The 12531-nt window shown below is 41.4% G+C and overlaps 1 protein-coding gene across 1 annotated transcript in view; it reads right to left on the reverse strand.

Annotated features, from left to right (window-relative positions):
- LOC102230266 (exostosin-1b-like) overlaps positions 1-3049 on the reverse strand; it is a 33714-nt gene extending 30665 nt beyond the window's left edge. The window contains exon 1 of the mRNA XM_014468760.2: positions 1159-3049. Coding sequence (XP_014324246.2) covers positions 1159-2111 — 953 coding nt within the window. The 5' untranslated portion in view covers positions 2112-3049. The remainder of the gene's footprint in view (positions 1-1158) is intronic.
- Between the last annotated feature and the right edge of the window lie 9482 nt (positions 3050-12531).

A 12531-nucleotide genomic window follows, 5' to 3' on the forward strand; every position in this document is an offset into this window, starting at 1 on the left:
CATCAATCCTGGTTGCTCATAGGATTATAATGGTCTAAAAAAAAAAGTTAATTTAAAGCAGTCACTTGTGCATCACCAGAACAGGCAAGTAACAAATTAGTATAAACTCAATAAAATCTCTAACAATAGAGAATGTTTGTACAAGAAATGACAAAGATAATGGGAATGTCAGGATACGGAGAACACAGACGCAGACTTATCAATGGCTGAGTCAACAGATTGACATATTGACTAAATGGCTGTATACTGCAGTGCCTCTGGCTGACATTAATTTTCTCATCAGTGCCTCACAGGCCTCCATTAAAGGTCCATAAATGAGTAAATGATGTGAGCAAATATTGGGGAACTGAATAAACAACAAACCCTTGTGGCGGGACAGTATCTTTAGCACATTCCTGGTCAGTGTTTTTTTCTTATAACAAAAAACTAAAAGATAGTCTTAAGCAATCTAAATAATACAGAAAAAATAACTATGGGCACATTAATAAACCACATATTTTGCTATTTTTTAGCTTATTCTTTTAAGCAGTTTAGTTCATTTACAATATTTGTTACTGCAAAGAAATGAAGTCAAACCAGGGGTGGGCATTTATCATATTGTTTATCATGAAGACTTTTGATTCATTTATTATTTTGATAAATTTCACTTATTGATGATAAATTAACAAAAAACTGTCAGTGCCATTGGAAATGTTATTTTTGCTATTTTTTCCACCGTTTGTTCCATAAAGGCATCAATAAATGTTAGTAAATTTGGCAACATGATTAAATCCAGTTACTGTGTGCAGCTTACTGATATAAATCATACTTTCTTTAACTATGTGGTGTCTTGATTAAGCCCATTTCAAATAGTAAAGTTTTTCAACAACAATATTTGTATCTGTGGTGCTATGAATGCTATGCAGTCACAGCCATACAGTTAACTAAGAAAACTTAGTAATAAATGTATTTTTTTAAATCACATACCTTATTGTTATCACAATAGAATCACAAAGTATCAGCGATAAAACTCTAAGTCCATATTGTCCGCCCCTAAGTCAAACCTTCACGATCAGCAAGCTGACCATTTTAGTGCAAGTTTTTCTAAAAGCACCAAATGAGACTGTAAGAGGAGGTAAATTAAAATTATTTTAAACTTAATGACAGAAAAATACTCACTTGTCGTACTCTGTGTTGTCCTTATCGCAGCGTGCATCCTTGTGCTTCTGCCAGTCCTTCCCATGCTTACAGGTGGTGAGGAGGACCACGTCCTGAGAGTTATGCACATGGTATAAAGCATTCCTTGTGTCTGACCCTATTCCAGTCAGGTATCTCTTCCCCTTAAAAACAAGCACGTACTTCCTGTAAGGGGGGATCGTGTTATGTCTCAAATAGCCCCTCTCTCCACCTGTCCTGGGGTGCTCCTTCGAAAACAGGGGGATAGAAACATCAAATTCAGGCCTGAAGTTTTCTGTACTTATGCTGGCTTTGGCCAGCATGGCAAAGCCAATGTCAAAGCCGAGATCTTCTGTGTAATCTGGCCATGTGCCGGAATATAAATTGAAGATTATGTGGTTTTTGCCTTCGTTCCAGAGAGGAAGGCTTTGGATTTTCGCCTTCAGGTTGTGCACGTACTGAGGTGAAAGCTGGTCCCGATCCAAAGTGTCCAAGCTCAGGACAAACAGGCAGGCCTGTGCTGGGTCTGGCGTGTAAAACCTGGAGCCCTCGATGGATGTCAGAATGTTTTGATAGCTCTCCGAGATCTTTTCTCCTTTCTGCTGCGGATACACATAAACCTTAAATCCGTTCCTCTCGCACAGAGAGAAGTCAAAGCAGGACTCCATTCTGCATCGTTTTCCAGTGTACAGGAATGAGTTGGTGTCCCTCTTTTGCCTAGGAGATATGTGTTCGCCGAGGTCATCGCTCCGATCCTTCTCAAAGGTGCTGAAAGACTGCAGGTATCCCTGGAGGCGCCGCCACCGCGCCCCGGGGTGAGAACCGGCGAGGCTGCGGTCATCGCGCCGGCTGGGACCCCGTCCGGACAGCGGGACTTGTATACCCCCGAAACACAACAGCAAAATGAGACAGGCGCCGGCGGAGAACAGGATTAAGTATCGTTTTTTGGCCTGCATGTGTCCGGCGATCGGAAATAAGGTGCGAGTCTGTGAATCCGACAAGTTGCGAAGTTTGGGTCTCACCACCTCCTGTGGGAGCGCTCCGCCATCTTCCCCCGGGCTGCAAGGGCTGCGAGCTTTCGTCTCCCTCCTCCTGCTTCAGTTGCCTTTCACAAGTCCGGGAGCTGATCCAACGCATGTGGGCGATTTTTAATGTCCATCCACCTCGTCGGTCGTGATGCTGCTGATAAAATGACAACAGCTTTTCCCAAACTACCGAATGGACTCAAATCTGGACATCCTAAGTCGCACTCTACTTTTCTTTGTGTAACGCCACCTTTGCTGAGCCACAAAGATTATTTTTGCCACGAGCTATAGTTTCTGTCTTATCCGGATATTAACCGACAATATGAAATACGAGTACATAATTGAGTTAAAGCAGCAGAGTGAGCTAGACTTGTTGCCCAGACAGTAAACTATTGTCTACACTCCAGTCTTAAGGTTTCACTGGAGATTATAAACCAAACTAGGACAGGAGCTTTAAAACATTCAACATTTCATAGGAGATATCACGCCAGTTTGTTCATATAACGGCTCTATAGCCGGTTCCAACATTACAACAGATAAACCGAGACAATACATTTCTAAAGCCGACGTTCGCTAGCCTGTTAGCAAGCTAACTATACTAGCTTGTATGTAAAAACAGTTCCAGTTAGCTTGTTAGCTAAGCGCTCGGTATCAGAGATCTCTGCCGCTGGCTGGAAGAAAAGGCAGCAAAACCAAATCTGTCTCCTTCCGCAATAAAAACAACCTCTTTCCTCGGATGGGAAACGTGTCTTCTACCTCGAAGCCGGTAAATTAGCATCTACCTTAATTTTTCCAGTCATGTAAAGTGCTCAAGTGGTGGCTCATACACTCACAAACAGGAGTGCGGCGAACGAGACGAGCCAGGCAGCTCAACACGGATGGGCCGTCCCACTACTGTGACCGCCAGTGCCCATTAGATGACGTTCCGCCACGGCGCACGGCGCCTTCCCATTGGCTGCCGTCATATCCGAGGCGGGCGGGGCTTCCACCACACTCCTTCACTTTCAAACACGTACAGGTACGGCTCGAGAGTATAGAAATTGTAAAATATGATCAAAAATAATAGTAATATTTTACAATTTTAAAAAGTTAAATTATTTCAACAGTTTTGATCCAATTAAAAATATTTATTCTTGTTTAATTAAACAGAGAGATATATTTAATGTATATCTCTATTTCTGTTAATTTTGATAGGAGATTTAGTAGAGAAAGTGTATGTGTATTGCTTAGGGGATACACATAAGATTAGGGAAAGATTTCTGATTTGAATGCCCATCTGACAGCCACTGATGCTCTCCTCATGGAGGGTAGCCCACAAATATGTAATAGCAAAAGAAGCTGTTCAGTCAGTGCTATTCATACGCATAATAAAGGAACATTGAGTGGATGGGAGAAAAAAGGGCCCAAGCTTCCTTAACACCTCAGAAGTGCCAGAGGCTGATCACATCCATGCCACAGAAGGGCTTTTCTGTATTATAAAAACTCCTTGTTAGCTGATGTACTGTACCAGTTTTCTCACAAATTCAATTTCTATTTTCATTACTTTAACATTAGAAATTTGAGATTTGTCTAATTTATTGAGTTCTAGCTGTACATCTATACTAAAGTCGTGTGACAAAATGTTGGCAGGTGCTCGTGCTTTCACTATGATAAGACCATTAGCTATTAACATGTGTTAAATGAGGAGTGTCATCAAAGTAAGGTGAGCACAATTATTGTTATTTCTTTTATTAATTTGAATGAAATCTCTTTGTTTACCCAATATATTCTGTTTGTGGATGGAGCAGCTCATCTAAGGTGACATTTCTCAAGAAACTGTCACCAATCACCCCGTATAAGTTTCATCCATCAACCGGCTTTCATGCTCCTCTTGTAAAATGACATTTCTGCAGCATGACCCTGCAACCGCCCTGTTTCACAATCACAAATGCATTCAAGGAGACATGCAGTGTAGAACTCCCTCAAGCATGGCTCTTTACATAGAAAGAACTGTGCTTAAATGTACACTGCGGTTAAATTATTTATAGGTGGTCTTTACTTATAAATTGAGTGACTTGTGGGGGTATTTCTTATATTTTTGTGTATCTTGTAAAAGGATTTGTGGAAAAAAAAACATTTTCTGTGATGGACTAGCTTTTTTTTTGCTGCACTGTCATCATTGTCATTTAACTGATGGCTCAACTCAAATTTATATATTATTTCTGAAATTCAGACATCCTCCCCTGCATTCCTTTGCGTTTTTAGTCCCTCTGAGCTTTTTCCACTGTACAGGGAGGATCCTTATGCTTTCATTCATCCTCCCAAAGTATCCTTCAAAATAGACTTAATTTGAATTACCGTAAATGTCAAGTTTGAATATTTGCTTGTATGTGAAAATAACAATAAAAATCCACCATGATTGTCCAGGCCTGCTGATATGAATTGGTTGGTTCTTTTCTGGGAGGTAAACCCAGACCCTGATGTTGTTTCCCGGCTGCTGTGGTCTGATATCCCAAGTAATTTAGTTGAAGCTTGTAAAGAGCACCTGCATTCTTTGAGAGCTGCACGCTAGCCATCCGGGCTCCTTTGGTAATCCACGGCCCCACTGATCAAAGAGTGTGAGGTGAGTGATGGTCACCTCTGCGCCCTACTGCCTTCTTCTTTGTTGTTTTGTCCTCTCTCAATCTACACCAGCTTTCCATCACCCCTTCTTCTGTTCTTCGTCGTCTTACCCTTGCATCTCCCCCTTTCATCCCCTCTGTTTGATAAATGAATATTCCTCACGTCCCGTTATGTAGATGAATGTTGCTTTTGTTCTGAGCTCTTTTATTGACGGAATCAGAAAATTATTTTTGGATGCGGTAACAAGATTTAAAAAGAAATAAATAAATAAATAGATAAATCAGGACAAATGAAAAAAAACAACAACAGACAGTCAACTGGATACCAGATGAATACAAATGGGTAAAAACCGTGGAGATTTGTTTTGTCCAACCATCATCTGCTGCCTAATGAGACTGTGGAGATGCGGTCCCCCTGCTGATGCATTGTTTTTGCGGTGATGAGCTCTGGCCAGATTCAGAGCAGCGGAGGGGTGGGTGGTGGGGGGGTGGGACTGAGCCAGAGCAGCGCTCCCACTGTGTAACACTTTGCTACGATGCCAGTATCTAATTTGAAGGCACCCGGGTCAGAGCAGTGTTTACCGGTGACACCCGAAGGTGACATGCCAAGCTAAGCAGCTAAATTGAAATTTATTTTTCCCTTCTAATGCTTTTGGAGTTCACTATTTGCAGACTGGTTATTAACATTCCAGCCTCATGCGAGGTGGCACAGATACACACACACACACCCCTACACACCCGCGCACCTACACACACCTACAAACACATGCTGCTGTGTAAAAAGCAATACGCATGTGTGCTCCCTCTTTCATGTTGAGCACAGCCTTGGTTGCGATAATTTAAGGTTCCCCCCCCTCCAACTCTCAGAGGAAGCCTTGGAGAGGAGCAACATCCATCTGTGTTGACACTAACATGCATAAATCATTTCTGAGCATGTCAAGATGAAAAGTGAAATGAAGGCTGCATGTGGCAAATATCTGTGTCTTGAAACTGCATGACTAGTCATAAAATAAGATGACCAAATATTCTGCACATCCATGTCATTTTCATCACATGGGGAAAAAAAAATGTGTTTATTGATCTCATATTCTGTAACAGGGACAGAAATATTACAAAAAACCCCAAAAACATTTTCAAGGGGAGAATTTTTAAGGCTTTAGGGTATTGGTTCATTTGGAGGTGTTCTTGTTCGTATTCTGATTTATGATAACGCGTTCCAGGAAACACAAACAGTACCTTGAAACAGTATTTATGCCTCTTGAATTTATGCAGCTCAGCATGTTTCAAAATTCATGAGCACGAAGCTCGATCGCACCTGTGATGTGTTTTTCAGAATCTGTTGCGTTACAACCACACACTGCGTTTCGTTAGTAGTGCTTGTCAGTCAAGTGGAGGGGAAACATGGTTTCCATCATTTTCTCCAAATAATTTAAAAAGTGTGGCGTTCATTTGTGTGGAGCAGCCCTGACTCCGGGTAAGTAGACGCACCATATGTTGCACATATTTGCAGGTAGGTCCCTACCATTTCTTCATATACAGAATTTCTTTTAGCTAATTTTCATTTGAAAATTTCTCAACCTCAGTCAATGAATAGTCATTTTCAAGCTGACATGAATTTGACACATCTACATATATAAGATATATGTATGTATTTATAATTTTTAATATTTTAATCACAAATTAATGTTTGTACTTATGCCTAAGGAGAATTTAGAGACCAATTAACTAAACAGTCATGATTTCAGACTGTGGCAGGAAGCCAGAGCGCCCGGAGAGAAACCTGCAAACAGAAAACTACTTTTTGATATTTATGAAATCTAATTACAAATTGTATTGTTGACATTTGCTTGAAGTAGTTTTGGCCCTAGTAGTTGAAACTATTTTAAGCAAAAGAGAGGGGAGAAGACATGGGGCAAAGGTCAGCTAGTCATCTTTTTGGACTATGGGAGGAAGCCGGAGAACCCGGGGAGAACCCACTAATACACTTGGAGAACATACAAACCCATGAAGACAGAAGAATCCAGGCAGGGATTCAAACCCAGGGAACAGTTTTATTCACAAAAATAAATGTTTTAATCACATTTAGAGCCCAATTAACTAAACGGTTGTGATTTTAGACTGTGGCAGGAAGATGGAGCGCCCAGAGAGAAACCTGCAAACAAGAAACCTGTCAAATCTTTTTACCCTTTTGTCCCATAAATTTGAGTAAGACACATGTTTGGTCCCAGTCAGATTTCTCCAGCCTCAAAATGGTTACTAATTGGGTCTTCTGGGATTTTTTTTCTTCTGAATTTAATATTTTTGGCTGGTCTCCAAAGGCACCTTTATCATCTTCCAGAGGAGGAGCTGGAGAAACTGTAACATCAGGTGTCTCATAATTTCTTAACTTCTCGCTGTCTGCAGTGAAGACATGCTCGTTATCAGTCTTCACGGTTTGTTCTCCTTTTATTAAATCAGAGTAGAACTTGGCTGGCTTTGGATCCCCACAGATAATGGAGGACAGGTGGTACCTCTCCGTTCCACGGTCACAATCTGCAGGAACATCCATGATCTGATTGGCAACTACTTGGTGTGTCCTGGTCGACCTATGCAGAAAAAAACACCAGCACGTTGTTATCACTCAGGCAGTGTTTTTTCTGCAAGGCTGACCCGCAGCCTGAACAGCAACGTTTGCTCCCCAAATCCAACCAACTCTTAAAAACTGTCGGTTGGAAAGGTTGCCGGTGGAAGGGCAACCAGGGGGCCGTTGCTCAGTAGCTCAAGGAAAGTAGTTCCACAGTTTGAGCAAGAGTTTTTGTTGTATAACTCTCTGTCTGTGTCACCGCCAAAAGAATCCAACCAGACCAACGCAGACTCCAGCAAACATTTGATGTCATAGTCCTTTCCCACGTCTGACGGCAGCTTCTTCTCCTTCAGCTCCATCAGAACTGGGGAGAGGTCTTTCTGAGAAAAATGTTTGCCGCACTGACGGACAGTTGAGAGGATGAGACTCGCACAACACGGGATGGACGATGCCTCCAGAAAAACCCTTTCCTGAGCGAGACACCTCCTGGCGACGCTCAGGTTTAGGACACTCTGGAAGGCAGCATTCACCCAGCTGTTGTGGAGTTCGTTGGAGAACTTAAAGAAGTTCTCCTCTGTTTGTCCTTGTCCTGCAGCTGCTATTCTTCCTACATCTGGGATATCCGAGCCACCTCTATGTTCTGATTTAACATCCGGAGAACAGTAAACCTCGAATGCAATGGTAATCCTAGCATTTAGAGATGTTTTTTGGGACAAATTAACTACTCTGTTTTCGTCTGAAATACGTTCAGCAACTTAATGCTGTGTGACTATTTTACCAAACATAAAAAACAAAAGCAGAAGAGCGAGCTAGGCATGCACTTATACATCCTTTTGTTGAGATCCAGAACCTAGAAGTTCTTGGCTTGCGTCATTCAGGAGCCTTGGGGATAAAAGTGCTTCATGATTGTATTTTCAGAGTCAGATTTCAAGAACAACTCGGGCAAGAGTTTGGGTCAGGTGCTATTCCAGGATGTAGACGTGTGTAGGAATCTCCACGATGTCAGTAAAACAGAGTAGCATGCCTCAGTAGGTGTGTGTGCATGTGGGAGGCGTGTGCGTGTGTGTGTGCAAGTAAAATACTCGCTACCCTTGGGAGCACGGTAATGTATGCATGAGTGTGTTGGAACATCTCAATCACAGAGCAGAGATCAGGTTCAATTACATGTGCAACAACTTTTAGGTCTCCGTAGGCCCAGAAACCATTTATATGCTAATAAGTGTGACAGCAGTAATGACTTGCAATAAAAAGACATCTGCTGCTTGATCGAATCCGATATTAGAGCATTACCACAATCAGCCTCTGCTATTTGTCTTGAAATCACTGGTTAGCCCCGTAACTCTGTGTGGGAAGTGTCTTGACATCTGGCAGAGGTGGGGTGAAAACCGGTCTGCCACTCTTCTCTCTTCTCTTTGCAGCCTGGGTCAGGGCTGGATTTATGTTTCAATTGCCTGAAGAGAAACTAAACGTCGGCTCATGCTCCTTTATGGTGGAAGTGCAATGTATTTTATTTATGGGGATGTAAAACAGCTGTAATGTTCTCCAAAGATCATAAAAAGTTTAACTTGTTCGCCCTGACCTAATTTTTCATGTCAAAAAACAATGCAGTGAATAACTATTTGAGATTTATTCTTCTCTTGTTTTGCTTTTTTTATTTGTCACAGCTGAAGGTTTCAGATCATCAAACAAATTTAATATTAGACAAAAAATAGCCAGAGCAAATAGAAGGTAGTTTTCAATTATTAGGAGAAGATAAAGCAGCCGACATTTATGTGAAAATATAATTACATGTGTGAATTAACTGTGATTGTTTTGGTTAAGTTTCACATCCAGACCCTATTACTATTTGATCAAGAGGTCACTAAAAATGGACCTTTCTGACAGCATGAAGTTTCATAAAGTAGGCTAAAAATGACCTGAGATGGAACACATTAGGCACCGATCTAAAGAAATTCAACAGAAGATGAGAAACAGAGTCACTGACATCTATCGGTCTGGGAACCATTACAAAGCCATTTCCAATGCTTTGAGACTCCAGTGAACCACAGTGAGAGAGGCATTATCCACAAATGGAGAAAACATGAAACAGTGGCGAATCTTCCCAGGAGTGGTCGGTCCAGGAAAATGACTCCATTATATGACAATGACTCACTCGGATGACAGAAGAACCCAGAATAGCATCCGAAGCACTGCAGACCTTACTCGCCTCAGTTAAGGTTACTGTTTGTTATTCAAAAATAACACACTTGGTTAAAACGGCATTCATGGGGGAGTACAAAGGTGAAAATTTCTGCTGACAAAAAAAACCCAAACAACAAAAAACAAAAAAAAGAGTGCAGACATCCATTTCACATTTACCAAAAATGTTTTCAAGATTGCCAAGGCTTTGGGGAAACAATTTGTGGACTGGTGAAACAAAAGTTTAACTTTTAGGACGTTTTGTGTCCTGTTATGTTTGGGTTAAGCCAACAGACAACACACAGTCATACATATTATTAATGATGAGTGATGGTCTGGAGCAACTTTTTTTCTCTTCATAACATGGAAGACTTATTGTTATTGATTGATTTATGTATAGTCCTCTCTATCAAAAAATTCTGAAGTACGATATCTGACCCTCAGTTTGTGACCCTAAGCTCCTGCACATTTGCTTTATGCACCAGGACAATGACCTAAAACAAAATCAAAGTTTTGGAATGGCCAATGGCCTAGTCAAAGTCAACGCTGATTTAGACACTGTGACATGACCTTAACATGTGCTCAAAAATGCTCAGTTTTTGAGAAACAGAGTCACCGACATCCATCAGTGTTGTCTGGCTGAAACAAACAACTCTGCAACGAGAAGCTAGCTAAATCTCCTTCACAGCGATGCAGAAGACTGGTTGTTAATCGATGATTCAATGTAATCTGCTGCAGAAACGTATTAAACCACTTTACATCATTTATCTGAGCTTACTCTACCGTTTGATAACTAAGATGAATAAGAATGTATGTTTGATTGAATCGAAATTATTTTTTGCAAAGTACCATGCGGTGACACACGTCACCGACTGTGAAACTGAATCGAACTGAATTGAATTGAACTGCAAAAACTCAATGACAGTTGCTGGTGCTCAGCGGCCCATCCAGTTATAGTTTCATTTGAAAACTGCAATTTGTATTTCCTCAGGATATCTTTATTCGGCGCTGAAATTACACTGATGAGCTGAAACATTTAAGTGAGACAAAAAAAAGAAGAAAAAAGCAATTCAATCTAAGTTTTCACAACACAATACATAATTTCAACACAGTATATAATTTCTCCCCATGTCATACATGGAGATAAACATCTGCAGTATCTGCACAGGTGATTCTTTTCTGCAAATCATGAGCATTAACCCAAGAAGACTATAATTTGTTTATTCATATAAGCGTCATCGACTAGCACACATCCACACCAGATGCTTACATCCAATAGCTAACAGTGTAATACCTGCTGACATGGAGAGGCAGGGCCCGCATCCTGTTTTGTTCCATGAAGAGCCCCCCTGTGAGCAGCTGTCGCTTCAAGGGCCTGAAAGAGATCAATGAGGGAGAAGAGCAGTGGGACCGGAGTACAAATTGAACAGCCTTTAATCACCTCACACAGTTCACAGCGGTGTGAAAGTTCTAACCATGAAAAGGTTTAATTACAAGTCAAGCCAAATAGAGTCAACTTGGTGCTAATAAATGGCGCAGAGTGACTCAGGGGACAGGCAGGGCGCACCTTGTTGAATCTCTGCATATCCATCTTGTTGCGCTCTCACACACACACACATGCAGGGGTGAACGCACGCTTTCCGTGACATTGTTGCTGTCATGGAACCAGACCATTTTCTGTATCCATGCACTCGTATGTTCATAGTACTGCCAATCAGTGGCCGCTGAACACAGCTAATGACATTGAATTTTTAAATTTATGAGTCACCGAGGCAGTCATAATTATAAGGCACATTAGGGAAAGCACTGCTGGATGACACTGGTCGCCTTGCCACTTAGTGAAGTGAATGAGATCTGTCAGTGGTCACAAACATCAGGGGCATTAGGTTTCCTTCTAGCTGATGACTAAATTAATTCTCATTAGCAATTTATGGCTGGGGGTAAAAAAAAAAAAAAAATCCTTCCCATTTTGTCACAAAGCAACCACAAACTTCTTTGTGTTTTATTGGGATTTTGACGAGATGGAGCAAACAAAAAAGTAGCACATTATTGTGATGTGGAGAATTTCCTTTCAACTGTACAATTTTGAACTGCTGTGTGTTGGTCTACCTGATTAAATCCCAATAAAATACACAAGTTTGTGGTTGTAATGTGGTTTGATGTGAGGTCCTGTAGGAACGTCTCTGTGGGAAAAGACGGCACTATCAAAGCGCACAGTTGTCCACGTGTGTGTGTGTGTGTGCGTGTGAGATTCATTAGATCTAAACTGTGTGCTGTACGACTTTACAACTCTCCAATAAAAGACCAGCAAAAACACTGAGAAAAAAAATACACATTCAGAGTCATCACGACAAAAGGAGGAAATAAACAAGGTGTGTAATATAAGACCTCATTAGTGTAAAACCTTTCATGATGCTTCCAGGAATCTCATAAATCTGACCCAGGTGCTGCTGAGAGAGTGACCTTGGTGTGATGGTAAACAGGTAATAAATCCAGCTTCCGCGGGGGGGGGGGGAACAGTTTTGTAAGTTTGCGGACAGGCAGGTCAATAAGAAGCCAAGCGCTGAATCTAAATGCACATCTGACTCTTTTTGTCTTTCCCCGGAGCCTCTTAATATTCAGCGTATTGAAATAATTGCGCCCCAGGAGCTCCCAGGGATAAGAAGCTCCGAACTTGGGATTTTCTGTTGCAGCTCACCTTGCCATATGTGACAGACTGTCAATTTTTCATCTATCAACACTTTGCACTGCTGAAAAAAGTCAAAACATTAAAGACTGTCTGCAAAAATACCCTGAAGCAGAGGACCCTTTGCATACCCCCCACCCCCATAAACTATGTTTCAAACTGGAGTTTCACTACAAAAAAAAGGTGAAATTTGAGGATTTTCAATATTCCAGCCGGGCCACACCGAGGGAAAGAAAAATCCAGATGAAACCCTTCTGTGCCTCAGACAGTTAACAGGTTGAACAAGCAGCTCTGACCATATGACTGTCATTAACCTTGGGTTCA

Source organism: Xiphophorus maculatus, chromosome 3 (assembly GCF_002775205.1).
Source record: "Xiphophorus maculatus strain JP 163 A chromosome 3, X_maculatus-5.0-male, whole genome shotgun sequence".
Lineage (NCBI taxonomy): Eukaryota > Metazoa > Chordata > Actinopteri > Cyprinodontiformes > Poeciliidae > Xiphophorus > Xiphophorus maculatus.